Source organism: Aphidius gifuensis, linkage group LG2, assembly GCF_014905175.1.
Source record: "Aphidius gifuensis isolate YNYX2018 linkage group LG2, ASM1490517v1, whole genome shotgun sequence".
Classification (NCBI taxonomy): Eukaryota; Metazoa; Arthropoda; class Insecta; order Hymenoptera; family Braconidae; genus Aphidius; species Aphidius gifuensis.
Window position 1 is genome coordinate 17,455,655 of NC_057789.1, and position 17,402 is coordinate 17,473,056.

The following is a 17,402-nucleotide window of genomic DNA, read 5'->3' on the forward strand; positions in this document are numbered from 1 at the left end:
GGAAAAGCAGTAGCTAAGGAAAAGATGTAGCTAAGGAATTACAGTTGCCAAAAAAATTCTGTTTCAAGCAACATTACTTTCTTAAAACATAATTGTTTGGCAACATTAATTTCCGAGCTACATCTTTTCTTAGCCACTGCTTCTCCTTGATATCTTATATATTTATTTAACAAATAAAATACATGTACCAACATATATCGAGCAATGACAGCTAATTGTCGAGTCGACAGTCGGTAAGAATGTTCAAAAATGGCGTCTCAGGTATCTTACAGTTTCTTACAGTATCTTACAGTATCTTACTGTAAGTGTAAGAAACCTCAAAAATCGACCATTTACCCATCACTGCAGAACACCCATTTGGTATTAAATACGGTGATACCGTATCAATACCGTATTAATACCGAAAAAAAAAAATACCGGTATTTTTACATCTCTAGTTGTTTATTTAGTGAGGTTGCATTTACGAAGACGCAGAATGCTTGCAGTTGATTGCGTCTTTTTCGAAATAATAATCCGCCATTGTTGTTGACATATTTATTATTTGAGGGTTAGGTTGTTGCACAATATGTAAACAAATAAATATATGTCAACAACAATGGCGGATTATTATTTCGAAAAAGACGCAAGGTGGTGTCGCGGGCTCTGCGTCAAGCCGCAAGCATTCTGCGTCTTCGTTTTAGAAAAGTCGCAAGTGCCTGCGTCAGTGCCGAGCGACTCACGACGCGAATGCGAATCATCCTGAATAATAATTCGGACATGCGCAAAAGATTTTTGTCGAGCAGTATGACTGCGACAGAGAGATTGTCTGCACCGTAATGAATCCGAACAAAATCATACCCTATGCAGTATGCGCAATATACAGTAGTATTAAATATATGGTGCTATACCCCTGCGTTGTCCTAACACTCCTAACTCCTAACCCCGAAATTAACATTGGCATTTGGCAAGCTCAACTGTAGTGAGTTTGTCAACTCTATTTCTAGTAATTTTTAGCATATTCTAATTCTCTTGATTAGAACCTACTAACTTCGTATAAAAAAACGATTTTAAATGATTATAGAAAAATCAAAAGCAATAAAAAACTTATTATGTAGATTACAAAAAACTACCGTCTCGATGGACAATAATTATTATTCGAAAAGTAGTCTCAGTAAAAGTGACATGTCACAAAAACAAGTGCAGAAATTATTACAAAAGGCTAAACATGGAAAGCGTTCAAAAATACTTGATAAAAACAATGTGCCAGGAAAAATTTATCTCCAGGTAACTTGAAATTTTTTATAAAACCAAACGAATAAGTAAACATTCAAATAATTAACGTTGCATTAAATTCAAGATACTAGGAAGTGGAACAAAAGGAGTACCAAGTAGTTTATATGTTTCGACAAATTTTTCAAAATATTTATTTAATTGTGGTGAAGGTAGCCAACGACTTGCTAATGAGCATCATCTGAAAATTGGTCAACTTGACCATATTTTTTTTACCATGCCAACTTGGAAAAACATGGGTGGATTACCAGGAATGGCATTGACGATTCAAGATTGTGGCGTACCAAATATTAATCTTCATGGTCCACGAGGAATCTCTGAATTATTTCATGCAACACGTAGATTTATCTTACTTAAGGATTTATCAGTCACTGAAAATAATTGTGATGATAACAACGAATTTAAAGATTCATGTATGTCAGTTCAATATGTTAATTTAACAAAAACACAAAAAAACAGCAAAGTTGATTATGGTATGATTGTTGATGCTGATGGCGCCGATTATTATCTACATGAATTTAATAAAAGAAGTGAAAGAAATGTTAGTTCTCGAAGTAATAATTTACCAACTAAATATTTCAATTCTTATAATAACAAAAAAACGGTCGATAAAATACATGGTTGTATCGTATATATTTGCAAATTGCATAAACAACCGGGTAGTCTTGATTTATCAAAACTAGTAGACTATGGTGTCAAGTCTGGTCCGATTTGTAGTGAATTAAAAACTGGTCAAGATGTAACTCTCCCTGATGGTACAATTGTTAAAAGTGAGGATGTTCATACTCCAGATATACCAGGACCAGTTTTTATTGGTAAAAAAAATGTCTTCAATCATATTTTTTTACATCATTACTGATTTTGATCACATATGATTAACAATATTTTTTATTTTCAGTTCTGGAAATACCTGATGATGATTATCTGAATTCATTGATTAAAAATAAAAGCTTTGATGATTATCAGTCGACGGGAAAATTAGAAAATCAAGCAATGTTTATTGTTCATTTTACACCAGAAAATATTCTTAACTCAAAAAAATATCGTGACTGGATGATAAAATTTCCCAAAACAACTGAACATATTATTATTAATGAGTATAATAATTGTTATAGTTATGAAGCGCTCCATCGAATTCAACATCAATTAACACTTCTTCATCCAAATATATTTCCAACTATATACGATAAAAACTTAAACGATAATGAGTTATTAAAAAATATTGATAAAGAGTGTGTTGAAGATAGTTTAAAAATTTATCGAGCGCAAACATTGGATTACATACATTTGAGACCTCTTACGGGTCTGGATTCGTCACAGATTGTAAAAATTGATTCAAATGCGGATATCGCAAAAGTTTTCAGTATCGAAGGTTTTCAAGAGACACTCGAAAATTTGAAGATTGACATAAACAATCAGTTAAAAAATTCAAATGATCAATCTGAATTTCCAAAGCTTATAGTACTTGGTACGGGATCTTCTATACCAAATAAAGTTAGAAATACGTCTGGATTGCTTCTAAGAATTGATCAGAGTTCAAGCATTGTTTTGGATTGTGGTGAAGGTACTGTTGGACAAATTATTAGATTTTTCGGTGTAAAAGAAGCTGATAACATCCTCACAAGTATTAAGGTATTAGTTTTTTCTTTTCAATTTTCATTATCTTTCGGCCTATTGTCATCATAATTCTCATGAGCTTTATTACACTTGTGCAATTTTTATGTAGGCTGGGTGTTGAAAACTCAGCCTAGAACTAAACTTGTTGACGAAAAAGAATAATTTGAATAACTTTTGATGAAATTAACGTAGACTAAGTATTAGAGCCGAAGGAGCGTTAATAAAGCTCTGAAGCCCGCTAGGGGGTTTCAACTTCTTTTGAATATTTGTCAAGACAACTGGTATCGTTTTCTATCAAGTTATTTTATTTGCTTGTAGTCCGTAGGCTGGGGACTAATAATAGTTGCCTCATCCGGGATTCGAACTCTTACTTTATCAGTCAAATGATGGTGTATTGAATTTTCAAAAATTAATATCTCGAATTAGCGACAATTAATTCTATTGGGATATATAAATTAACTTGATATAATAAAACAAAGAATATCAGACTTGCTAGCTATTCACAATTTCGATTTTTTACCTGGCTCACCTGCAGTTAAAGCAAGTGCAAAAAAATAAAATTGCTTTACAAACATTGCTGCTTTCTTTGATTTTATTATATGATACGTTTCAATTGATATTGCAGTTGTGTAACTATTTTAATATCTCTACTAAAATAATATAATTTAATTATAATAATATTGTTAATATAAAGTTAATTGATTCGAAAAAAAAGTTATTATACGATTCACTTGAAATTTATAACCTACGTTACACATAAATTGTACAAAATTATGGCCCTATTAGCGTCGTTTAATCTTGATAAAAAAAAAAGTTGTGCTATCTTGGCTTTCAGGTAGAGAAGAAAAAATTAATTGATTAAAAAAAAAGAGATCATCCGATTTACTTGAAATTTATACTCTAAATTACACATAAATTGCACAGAATTATGGCCCTAGTAGCGTTGGTTTATCTTGATAGAAAAAAATTTTCAAAGATTTAACTTACAGTTTTGAAATTGTATCTTCAAAAAGGAAAAATTCCGTTTTTTCAAGTTAATTTTTGCCCCTCTCGCTAGGCATACATTACGTGTGACCATGCTTACCGACGAGTTACTGATGCAAACCGTTACGAGTAGAACCCGTAAAATTTACCTTTTTCAAAGGTAACTTTGGAATTCCAGAGAGAATCATGTGCCAGTTGGTATTTTAATTTATCGAAATGGATTACGTAAATCTTATTTATTCAATGAATAAATATATGAGGAAAAGAAATTATGTGGTAAGCAACATTAATTCCTCAGCTCCATCTTTTTCTTAGCTACTGATTTTCCTTGGACATTTTTATTTTTTAAAAATAAAATTACATGTATTTTGTTTGTTAAATAAATTAATATGTAGCTAAGGAATTAATATTGCCAGAAGAATTATGTTTTAAGCAACATTAATTCCTTAGCTTCATTTTTTCCTTAGCTACTGCTTTTCCTTAGTATTTTATATTATATATATAGTCAAATACTAAGGAAATGCAGTAGCTAAGAAAAAGTTATAACTTTCTCACAAATCTCTATAAATTTCTTAGCTATAATTGCCCAAGTAAATTAAAATAATTCTATCAGATGGCTCGGAAATCATTATAAAAATTATAAATCAATTTATTTGATTTTATCCTCTACTAATTCTAGCTAAATTAGCTGAAATACATTACAAAATTCTGAATAATCGGTTAGATTTTAATTTTTAAACATTTTAAAGTTTTTAATTTTTTTTTCCTCACTGAGGCATTTTTTTTACTACTTTTTTCCACGCGTTTGCGGTGGTGAAGTGAACTATTATCTCACTCTCCGCTCCACACGTCTTTTTCACTTTACCGTGCGTAACTTTCATTTTACCGTAAAAATCATTTTACCGGAAGTTTCGGTTAAAGTGAAAAAGACGTGTACAGCGAAAAGTGAGATAATAATTCACTTTACCACAACAAACGCGTTTAAAAAAGTAGAAAAAAAATGCCCACGTGAGGAAAAATATATGTGAGATTATGGGGTTAAGCAGAATTTTATCAAACACTACTTAACCCCCTAGTATCACAATATATTATTATATACATAGTCCAGTCAAAAAACTTCGAAGTTCGTCAAATTTCTCAACAAGAAAAATGAAAAATATGGGTAGGTTCCTTGAGACTAGCTGATTCAAGATGTGTAAAAAAAAATTGCATCAACCCCCGGGAAAGGATTGAAAAAAAATAAATAAAGTTTATTTTAAAAAAAACAGAAAAAATAATTCTACAGGGATAAAGTTTAGTAACTTTTTGTAGAGAAAAAAATTTGCAATATTTTGGTTTTTTTAGTTTTTTTTTTTTATAGAAGGGTTGATTTAATATCAAGGTTCAAAGTTTGAATTAATCGCGTAATCGTTGTGAGTAGTGGGGGCGCTAAAAGTTTCAGGGGAAAGTTGAGAGGGAAATATATTGATGTCGCGCTCACACTCGGTTACGCTCGTTCATTCGGTTCCTATTATATCTGTCTTCTTTAAATATATATCTTTCCTTTTTTCTTTCAAATCAAACTCTGAGCCGAATTTCGTTTTCGAAACATGCGCGGCCGAAGAATAATTGTATATTTGTAAAAGAATTGTTTATTGTTAAATTGATATTAACAAATAACAATTGGATACTAGCTTCAATAGTTGACCGATTTCAATAATTTTTTTTTTGTTTTAAAGGGCTTGAGACGTGCTATTATATAATTGAATGATAAGAATTATCACTTAAAAAACAACAATAAAAAAAATTGTTTTTTGTAAAATTAATATTAAAAATTAAATTTCTATTTTGATAATTAAATGATTCTAAAATTTCTTTTTTTGTTTTAAAGAAGACAAGACAAACTTCAATATGACTGTGAAAAAAAAATTCATAAACTTGAAAAATAAAAATAAAATTAATTGTTTATTGTAAAATTATTATTAAAAATTAAATTTCTATTTTAATAATACTAATATATTTCTTTTTTTTTTTTTTTTTTGTTTTAAAGAAGACAAGACAAACTTCAATATTACTGTAAAAAAAAATATCACTCGAAAAATAACAATAAAATTAATTGTTTATTGTAAAATTATTATTAAAACTTAAATGTCTATGTTAATAATTGATTGCGTTTTCTTTTTTTAGGGAATTTTAATTTCCTATTGTTTTCGCTTTTCATCTGGACCCCCCCGAAAATTTTCTAAGTCCCTTAATCTAAATACGATAAATATGAAAAATATCATTAAATATAAAAGAAAATATAGAAAAATCACTGAATATAAAAAAAAAAAAAGATAAATATGGGAAAATATCAGTAAATATAAAGAAAAAATCGCTGAATATAAAGAAAAATCCGATAATTATGGAAAAATATCAGTAAATATGGAAGAAAAATCACTGAATATAAAGAAAAATACGATATGGGAAAATATCACTAAATATAAAAAAAAATGTAAAAAAAAAATAGGAAAATATCATGGAAAAATCACTGAATATAAGAAAAAATATGATAAATATGGAAAAATATGAAAGAAAAACTACTGGATATATAAAAAAAAATATGATTTCAATTATGTTACCACCTCTATTATGTGAATAGAAATCTAAGAGAAATTATCGAATAAATCACAAACAAAAATCAAAATGAAATGACAAATTTAAAAAAAAACAGAAAAAAATAATATAATATATGTGACCTAAGATATAATAATGTAGAGAATAATCAGAATCCATTTCAGTCAAATTAAAAACATCATATAATAACCAAAAATTGATGACATAAAAATAAAAACGAAAACAATGCAACAACTCCACATCATCAATAGAAAAAAAAAAACATCTATCATTTTTAATCAATTTGAAAACAGATACAAGAGAATTTTCGTGGTGAAAATAATTTGGCGAATTATGTCATAATATGGCATAATATGACATAATCTGACATAATATGACAAAATATGCCATATTTCGACGAAAATTCATTTGCCAGATAATGGCATATTCTGGCATACAAAAATCATGTAAGAATATGACAGAATATGGCATATTCTGACGAACTTCATTTGCCAGAAAATGCCATATTCTGACATCTAAAAATTTTGTAATGGCGTAATCATTTTGATAATAATTTTTTTAGTAAATGTTTTCTTCTCGGCCACGTCGTTGTTTTAATTATGTGACTTTTTTATCAAATTATTACGCAAGAAATTTTTCGAGAGGTACCATTTTTTTTACATTTCTTCTTGTACATTGCTTTTTAAAGTTTCTCGCATGTGGTCATCTCACAACTAGTTCTTATATATACGATATGGATCCATCATATTCATATCCAAAAAATATGACGATATAATAAAAGAAAAATTTAAATAATCAATGTTTCCCGTAATTGTTTGAAAGAAGTAAAAATGAAAAATACGTAAATAATTATGTTTAATAAATATCAGAAATTCGCCAGATGCCATAAAAAGTTGCGGCGGATTATGCCATATTATGACATAATGTGCCATAAATTGCTATAAAAAGTTGAGGGATTATGTCATATTATGGCATAATATGCCATAAAAAATTGGCAGATTATGACATAATATGCCATAGAATACCATAAAAAGTTGGTAAATTATGTCATATTATGACATAAAATGTTATAAATTGACGTTAAAAAATGGCGGATTATTTCATAATATGGCATAATCCCCCAAAAAAAATCTTGTCAGCATTTGTCGGAATTTGTCGGAAGTCCAAATAACCTTAGAAATTCCGGCATTTTCCGATAAATTCTGAAAAGTAATAATGACAGGAGATGTCAGATTATGTCATATTATGACATAATCTGCCATATTATTTTCACCAGGGTTTTGAAATCTTAAGCCAATAAAATCGAAATGGGTAAAAGAAGACAAGAAGGGAACAATCCAAAAATGAAGAAAAAAAATAAAACTGAGTGATAAAAACACAACAAAAAATACATTGATGAAAAAGAAAATTACAGAAATAAAAAATTTAAAGTTAAGAAATTAAAATTTCCCCCGCAAGGGCAGGCACAGTTGCTTCAGCAACTGTTTCATAATTTTTTTATTATTATTTAATTTTACAATGAACAAATAATTTTATTGTTGTTTTTCAAGTTTAGAAATTGTTTTTTTTTCTATTTTTCAAAACGAGAAAGACAAAAAATCAATCAATCTTGTTGAGAAATTTGACGAACTTCGAAGTTTTTTGTCATTTATGTCTCGATTCATACACCTTAATACTTAACGAATCTTTTTCCTGTATTGATGGAAGGTCATTATTAATAAAGACGAAAATTTTCAATCTTTTATAGTAACGCGCGATGGCTTAAGGGGATAACGCACGAGGTTTCAAACGATAGGTTTAATACAGGTTTGGGTAGAGTCGTAGGTTTGAATCCCGGCCCAGACAGTTGAGAACCAAAAAAAAAAAAAAAAATCACGTCTTTGAAAAACCAAAAATACTTTTTTACTGTTTTGCAAAGATACGTTAATCTTTATCGTTAACGTTAATTTTTATCTTTTTTTATTGTAAATATTAGCTCATTGGTTTTTATCTTTCAAAAAGATAATTTCTGCGTTTTTCTATAGTTAATTGCAAAAAACGTAATATTTACCTTTTTCATCCTCTGTCACAAAATTTGCCTTTAAAACTGTAAATTTTACATTTTTTTCGGTATTATCTACCTTTTTTTTTCCGTGCACCAAAAAAAAGCCCCAAAAGAACCCAAAATTACTAGTATAGTCTGTTTTATTTGTGCCCATGTTGGTAAGCTAGCTTTATAGAGGTCATCAAAGAGCTGTTTGAGAAGGAAAAAAATCCTAATACCCAGGTAGGAAGTGACGACGGGCACAAGCTTGGGACAAGCCTGGTAACACAAGCCTATGTCCAGCCTGGAATGTTTACGATGTATTTGCTGGTGTCGGACTAGTGTATCAACAATACAGGCTTGTGTATCAGGCTTGACACAGGCTTGTGTTTCCAGGTTTGACACAGTCTTGCAAAAAAAATTATAAAAAAATATGAAGAAACTATTATTATTACTTTATTACTTTTGACATTATTATTTTTAACGCGATACTATTTGAATTAACGATACAGTCTGTAAGCTGATAGAAAAAAACCGCCACAGAACGGCCACGTACAAATACCTGTTAAATAATAGTTTTTTATACCCAGAATACGTTATACCTTTTGTCAAGCATTTTTTTTGTCGTCCGTCCACAGATAAGACAGGTAAAATATCGATAATTAAAATAACTCATAATTGCTTGGTGTTTGTTTAATACTTTTAATTTTATATTATATTGAGTTAATTTTAAACTCTCAAGTAAACTAATTGTCATACGGCCGAGATATTAATTTTTGAAAATTTAAAAAAACACGAATTATTATTATTATTTTTAACGTGCCTCATATTTCGTGTTTTTTTCAATTTTCAAAAATTAATATCTCGGCCGTACGACAATTAATTTGCTTGAGAAATTAAAATTAACTTAATATAATATAAAATTAAAAGTATTAAACAAACACCAAGCAATTAAGAGTTGTTTTAATTATCGATATTTTACCTGTCTTATCTGTGGACGGACGACAAAAAAAATGCTTGACAATAGGTGTAACGTGGGTATAAAAAACTGTTATTTAACAATTATTTGTACGTGGCCGTTCTGTGGCGGTTTTTTTCCATCAGCTTACCGTCTAATAATAATATGAACGAAAATAAACGACGTAATGGGGAATCAATCCTAGGCCTCTCAGGCAGATCTCCAGTGCTCTTTCATGTCAACCACCGGGGTATTCATGAAAGAGTCAGTAATAATTTTTGATACGAATGAATTTATTCGAGACTCAATACACAGTCTTTGTAAAAGCCTGGCACGATAGTCAAAACCTAATAATTGTTATATAAAATTTCTATTTACAATTTATAGATCTAATTAATATAATTTTTTTTTTTTAATTGAATATATGCACGAGTCAAGTCCTGTGTCAGGCTTGGTAAAACGAGGTTGACACAAGGTTCGTGTGAGGCCGGAGAAAACAAAATAAACAGGCTTGACACCAGCTTGGACTATTGAGGGCCTGTGTGAGGCCGGTTAAAAACAACGGGGACAGTCTTGTGCAAGAAGACTAGAAATACAGGAGGACTTACTCCCTATCTCGCCTGTATATAAAAACCGTTCCGCTATATGGTCGCCGCATAATTGAGGGGCGCTAGTAGTACCCGGGTAACGTGCGCGACTTGTATCGCTTTTTTTTTACAATGCGCACAATACAAACATACTCTGACAAACACTAATAGAGCATATACACATGATGTTTGTCAGAGTATGTTTGTATTGTGCGCATTGTAAAAAAAAAGCGATACAAGTCGCGCACGTTACCCGGGTACTACTAGCGCCCCTCAATTATGCGGCGATCACATAGCGGAACGGTTTTTTGAGGCAAGTTCGTCCTCCTGTATTTCTAGTCTTCTTGGTCTTGTGTCAAGCCTGTGTTAACGAGGCTCGTGTGAGGCCAGGGAAAACAATGGGCACAAGCTTGTGTCAAGCCTGTGCTCCCAAAACACGACCCTCGCTTAAGCCTGGCACAGTTGTTCAAGCCCGAGAACTCCTACCTGGGTAATATCATGCAACCTTTTAGCACATAACATCAAAACAAAAATTGTTAATTTTTATATACAAAAGTAACTCATTTTTTCCCTTGGAAATAAACAAAATATGTGAAATAAAAATATAAATAAAAAAAATTAGGTGGTTATATCTTACGATAGTTTGTAAATTTGATTTTGTGATTTTAAAAGAATAACCCAATTTTTTTTATTTATATTTTTATTTCACATATTTTGTTTATTCAAAAGGGAAAAAATGAGTTACTTTTGTATATAAAAATTAACAATTTTTGTTTTGATGTTATTTCACTACTTTTGTTTAATTTTTAATAGAATAAAATTATAAAAGATTATTTGAAATAATACCACTGAAATATAATAAAACTGGAAGCTGAACTTAGCGTCGCCGAGAGAGAGATTCAATGGATGGTCTTTTGTCCTTGTCGGTACAGTCACGTCAACTAAAGTTATTGAGACTGTACTAAAATATAATGTAACTTTTATATCGTATAGTACTAGTTTGTTTTGACGTTGACTGTACCAGATTTAATGTGCGCATGCGTGAGTGAGAGGGAAGACCATCCAATATATTGCTATCTCTAGCGACACTCCGTGCATTGGCTAAGCATAGGAGTTCACCTTCCAGTTTTATTATATTTCAGTGAAGAATACGCGCTGAACTATCCCGGCTAATACGCATGCGCGTTTATACATGCATATGTGTACAATATTAGGCCACTGAAATATAATAAAACTGGAAGGTGAACTCCTATGCTTAGCCAATGCACGGAGTGTCGCCAGAGATAGCAATATATTGGTTGGCTTTCCCTCTCACTCACGCATGCGCACATTAAATCTTGTACAGTCAACGTCAAAACAAACAAGTACTACACGGTATAAAAGTTACATTGTATTTCAGTAGTCTCAACCAATTATAGTTGACGTGACTGTACCGACAAGGACAACAGGCCAACCATTGAGTTTCTCTCTCGGCGACACGAAGTTCGGCTTCCAGTTTTATTATATTTCAGTGTATTAGGCCATATATTTAATACTACTATATTGCGCATCGCCTATGCTTTCCCATAAGTGGGCTGTTCGGATTTATTACGTTTATTACGCTGCCGACAATCTCTCTGTCGCAGTCATACTCCTCGAAAAAAATTTTTTGCGCATGTCCAAATAATCCGTTCGGTTTACACGTATACACAATGAATTTGTGTGCGTTGCCGAATGTTTCCGAGCTCCCACTCGAATAATAATTCGGCCATGCGCAAAAGATTTTTGTCGAGCAGTATGACTGCGACAGAGAGATTGTCTGCACCGTAATGAATCCGAACAAAATCATACCCTATGCGCAATATAGTAGTATTAAATATATGTATTAGGCGAGAGTAAATTGACATAAAAATATAATTTTGACTCATATACTAGTACCATTTTTTAATTCATTCTTTTTGTCATTATAGAAGTTTTGAAGAGAGCATTTGGATTAATTTAGTTATTACGTAAAACGATATATGCCTTGCGCACTCCGCCCATACACAAACTACTATAGGGATCTGACCTATGGGCGGGGTTTGACCGGTCACGCACACATTTATTGTGTAAAAGCTTATCTGTGAGGCAATATGGCGCATTCCAAACGATTTTACTATAGTATGCTATGGTTAACAAACTATACCATATAAAATTTTCAATGTGATTTCAATCATTTGGAAACAGTTCACTATGCGCCACCAGATGCCATGGCGAATAGGTCAGAACCCTATAGATGCGATAGTTATCCCCATAGATTTTGGGCATAAAGGGCCTTAATTTTTTTTTATGTAAGCATGATTAGGAGCATGTGTCTTCAGCACAAAAAACTCGTCCTACCTTCCAATTTGCATTCAACTATAATACTAAAAGCAACTTTATTTTTCGGTGAAATATGAGAAAAATATAGTTGTTCTTGGTAATCAATGGACTTGAACCAAGAACTTGTGTGGAAATCTTGGTTAGTGGACACCAACCCCCCTTCAAATTCGTTTAATTTTCCAGGCAATTTACATATCTCACCTCCACGCTGACCATCACTTAGGTCTTCTGGGTATTCTCCAGGAACGTCAGCGAGTAACAGAACTTCCAGTTTATTTATTTGCACCCAAACAAATTGAGTCTTGGCTTCAATTTTATGATCGAAAGATTGAGAATATCAAAAATACATTTAATCTTGTTCCAAATCAATGTTTAATAATGAATCTCCGACAAATGAAACCCGATGTTGACGATGAAATTAACAAAATACTTAAGATTAAAGACATAAATACTGTCGAAGTAAATCATTGTTTACATGCATTCGGGCTTTCATTAGTTCTTGAAAATGGAAAAAAAATTGTTTACAGGTATGTAATATTACTTTATTATCGCATATAATAATTATTATTTATTGGCAATCAATTGTTTTATGTTTCGACACAGTGGTGACACAAAACCCTGCACAACTCTGGTTGATCTTGGAAAAAATTGTGACCTATTGATTCACGAAGCAACTATGGAAGATACACTTGAAGATGACGCACGAAAGAAAGCACATTCAACAATATCTCAGGCAATTAAAATTGGTCAAGATATGAATGCAAAATTTACATTATTAACACACTTCAGTCAACGTTATTCTAAAATGCCGAAGCTTCCTGAATCATCGACTGTTTATAGCTTAAACAATGTTGGTATTGCCTTCGATAATATGCAAGTTAGTTTGTCTGAATTATCATTACTACCATTGTTTTATCCAAGTTTAGGTTTTATGTTTAGTGATTTTTGTATGACATTAGAAAAAAAAGCTGAACAAAGAATATTAAAAAAAAAAAGACAAGATTGAATCTTTCAAAATTGTGATTAACAAAACGTTTTCAGGAAAAACTGATTTCCACGCATTATTTATTTTTTTACTTCCAATTTTTTTTCATCCTTGATACATGATGTCTACACTCTATTAGGAAGTAATAGCTATTCGCCATATGGTGGCCACTGGCGTGAAGCTTCTAAGGGATAGTGAATTCCAAGCTGTCTCTTTTGATTAATTATAAGCTATACACTGTAGATATATTTAATTCTATTTAAGTCTTTTTGTTTCTATTTACTCAGAGGCAACCACCCGAGATGAAAAAATCAAGTATTCGAATAGTATTATTGATATTTTATAGTGTTTGAATTATATCCGGCGATGTTTATGAGGTATTGTGAGAATACTTATGAGTATTTTCGATATTTTGGTGGTATTATGAAAGAAGTAAATGAAGAGCTCGAATATCGGTTCTCGGATACAATTATCCCTGACAGGTATTTTAAATGTTTGGGTATTTTAAAAGTCTTTGAAAAGTATTCTGATACTCCAGTTTTTGGACTTAGAAAAATTTCAATATCATAGCACCGTATTATATAATAAACTCCAATTATTTTTAGAGTTAAATAATTTATTTATGAATTAATTAATAATTATTTAATAATTTTTTCTATCCTTATATTAACATTTCCAATTTATTCTAGTAATCATGCTAGGGACACCACATCTTTTCCTTACATACATTTGCCAATAGCTATTTAACTATAATTAATTATGGCAAATGTTGATTAGGAAAGGATGTATAGTCAAATAAATCGAGTCGTAATCTAAAATAACGATAGTGAATCTCTTTTTTAATTTTTTAAATAAATTATATTTGTATCGACTTCGTAGGTTATGTCAACAAAATTTCAAATTTTATTAACTTGTAAAAATGGTCTCGCGGTAGAGTGTAGGTTTAGTAATTAGGAAAACGTAGGATCGAACCCGGGTAGAAACGAATTTATGTAAACAAATATATATGTAAAACGCACTCTTGTTGGAATTATTTTTTTCAAATAATCAGCGGGTATTTTAAGGTACATTCTCAGCTACCTTCCGAATATAAGAATTTCTTGAAATTTATACAGTATGTAATTGAAATATTGATAAATCATTTCGTGAAATGATATATTATGTTACAGACTTATTTTTTTTATAATAATTAATTAAAGTTGGCTACTTTTAGAGAGGTTAAACATGGGCTCTTATGGGAGGGGATGTTTGAAATTTTTTTGATCATAACTAAATTACATTTCTAAATATAAGATTTTATTGGAAAACTGATAGATAATAGTAAAAATAATAAGGAATTTTTTAATACCTGGTTTATATGGGGTTAGAGAACTGATTTCGTTATTTTAATTAAAAATATGTGGTAAAAAGTTGTTTTTTTACTGATTTTCTAATGAAGAGCCATAATATTGAAAAAGCGGGAAAATTTAAACTTGCATAAAAGAAATTTCATTACAAAATAATAGAGCATCATAAATGCAAACATTAATGAAAATATTATTAAAAATGTTTTTATTAACTATATAAAATTGAGATTGATAATAAATATTAATATTAATTGGATATAAATAAAAAACTTCATACTGATACAAATCAGTGATGCATACTAACAAAAAAAATTTTTGTGTGCAATATTGAAATGAATAAATATTATAGAATAATTGTTTTTATCAATATATAATTGGTTTTTATTGGAATATATTGCATAAGATTAATTAATAATGGAAAAAATAAAATGTTAACACAAAAAAAATGATCACGAAAAGTTCAAACTTTTGGTTTTTTGGGGTTGGTAGGACAAAATCTCCAATGTAAAAAGCATAGGATTTTATTTAGGACACGCCCACAAAATCTAGCTGAGAATGTACCTTAACCGGATACAATTGTATTTTTGAGTATCCCGAGCAAGTATTTTAACCGGATACAATTGTATTTCAAATACTCGTCAAACATAATTATCTTGCTAAAAATACTTTTCAATCGGTATTCGAAAAGTACTTTTAATGGCGCTCAGAAACACAATTTCAAGTATCAAACACAATTGTATTTCGTCAAAATACCTCAGTTTTTTCATCTCGGCGCAATAATAATTAATGAAGCAAATGGGGATATTACGATATCCGAGACACCCCATTTTTATGTTGGTTTCTTGTAGGAGAAAGTTTCTCAGAAATACGGAAAAAATACGGAAAAAATTCCTACGAATGGGCAAAGTGGTTAAAAATAGAGTTTAATATGAAAAATACGGCTATTTATCGTTTATGTATATATACTTAGTATAATAATGATTATTTCTAAAATCTAATAAGGTCATTCGATAAAACTCGTCAAGTTAAAACAAAAAGTTGGAATGAAAATTTAGATATCTCGAATAGTTTTCGAGATGCGATAATTTATAAATTTCGATATATTAATTTTTTTTTTTTTTTTTCGATTTTGATAATAGTATTCGATAAAACTCGTCAAGGAGAAAAAAAATTAGCAAAATAATAAAAAATTAGTGAAAAATTTCGATATTTTTCATCTTTATTGCTTAAAATCTCGAAAAATACTAAAGATACGATATTGCTGTTTAATTAATATTATTCTTCGTACAAAATACTATTAAAATCGATTCTAAAATTATTTTTTTTCTAGACCATTTATCCTATATAAAAAAGAACAAGGTACTAATAGCTAACTTCACGTGTCACACCTTTATTCGTCATTTCATTGGCTGACGCTGTCGACACATTTATTTTCATTCGCTCACATACACATACACGTTATACGTTCGATACATTCAATAAATCGATATATTTAAAATAGTGGCTAAGTTAATTTAATATGCAATTCAATGGTTATACGTAAATACTATTGAGTAAACTGTAAAGAAAATAATAGACAAATATCTTGCCTCATTGTCACAGAGGCAATAATGTCAAAAATATTTAATTTATTTATGAAATATTTTCAATAAAAGTGCCATTGGAGCATATTATTAAAACATTAACCAGATGTAACAATTAAATCAATGTCAAGTGCCATTGTTATTGTGTTGTTGTATTCGGTGTTAACATGTTGTTCCAACTATATTAATACATCAACAACAGCATATACAACATTAAAATGGTCAAAACTTAATTGAAAATATTATTAAATCAAACACATTGCCATCAGTTGATAAAAAATTAAGATAGGTTATAATTTGTCGAAAAACATGAATGAGATAGTAATAAATATTTACAGATCCCATTTAATTAGCCTAAGTTTGATGGAATTAGAATAAGCTGTTATACTTATTCTATTGGAGTTTTTTTTGGAGAATATTAGAGTGAAGTAAATTTTCTTTGGGAGTAAATGGTTTAATTAATATTAATTAATTAAGATTTAGGGGTGCAGGCAGCCTGAACTTTTTTATTTTTCATTTTATTTAAGTTTTTTTTTTTGCAATCGATGGATAATTTTTTGGAGAATCATTATATGCAAAAAAATTCCATTGATAGTTCTTCAATTTATTATTAAAAATCATTATAACTTTTAAATTATTGCTATGAGCTGATTAATCATTTTGGTCCATTGCGCATCTCTACCCACAAATCCCATACATTGACAAAGTGACAGCATTATTTTTATGATTATTCCAAGTTACTCCGAAATGTTTATTTATGATAAAAAAGTTCTTGAACATAAATTTATTGTTTTCTCATTAAACCTTTAAAAACCAGGAGTATGATAGAGATTAGAGTGCATGGGGGGAAAATTTGGAGTAGGGATGCGCAATGGACCAAAATGATTAATCAGCACATAGCAACAATTTAAAAGTTATAATATTTTTTAATAATAAATTAAAAAACTCCCGATGGGATTTTTTTGCATATTATGATTCTCCAAAGAATTATCTATCGATTGCAAAAAAAAAACCTAAATAAGTTGAAAAATAAAAAAATTCAGGCTGCCTGCACCCCTAAATCTTAATTAATTAATATTAATTAAACTATTAACTCCCAAAGAAAATTAACTTCA

The 17,402-nt window shown here is 30.0% G+C and overlaps 1 protein-coding gene across 1 annotated transcript; it reads left to right on the forward strand.

The window, feature by feature from the left end:
- The first annotated feature begins 849 nt into the window (after positions 1–849).
- LOC122849219 (ribonuclease Z, mitochondrial-like) lies at positions 850–15,161 on the forward strand. The gene is made up of 5 exons (XM_044147881.1): positions 850–1,263; positions 1,337–2,084; positions 2,168–2,901; positions 12,557–12,900; positions 12,977–15,161. The coding sequence occupies exons 1-5, from the start codon at positions 1,051–1,053 to the stop codon at positions 13,377–13,379; spliced, it is 2,442 nt and encodes an 813-aa protein (XP_044003816.1). The 5' UTR covers positions 850–1,050; the 3' UTR covers positions 13,380–15,161.
- Positions 15,162–17,402: the final 2,241 nt, after the last annotated feature.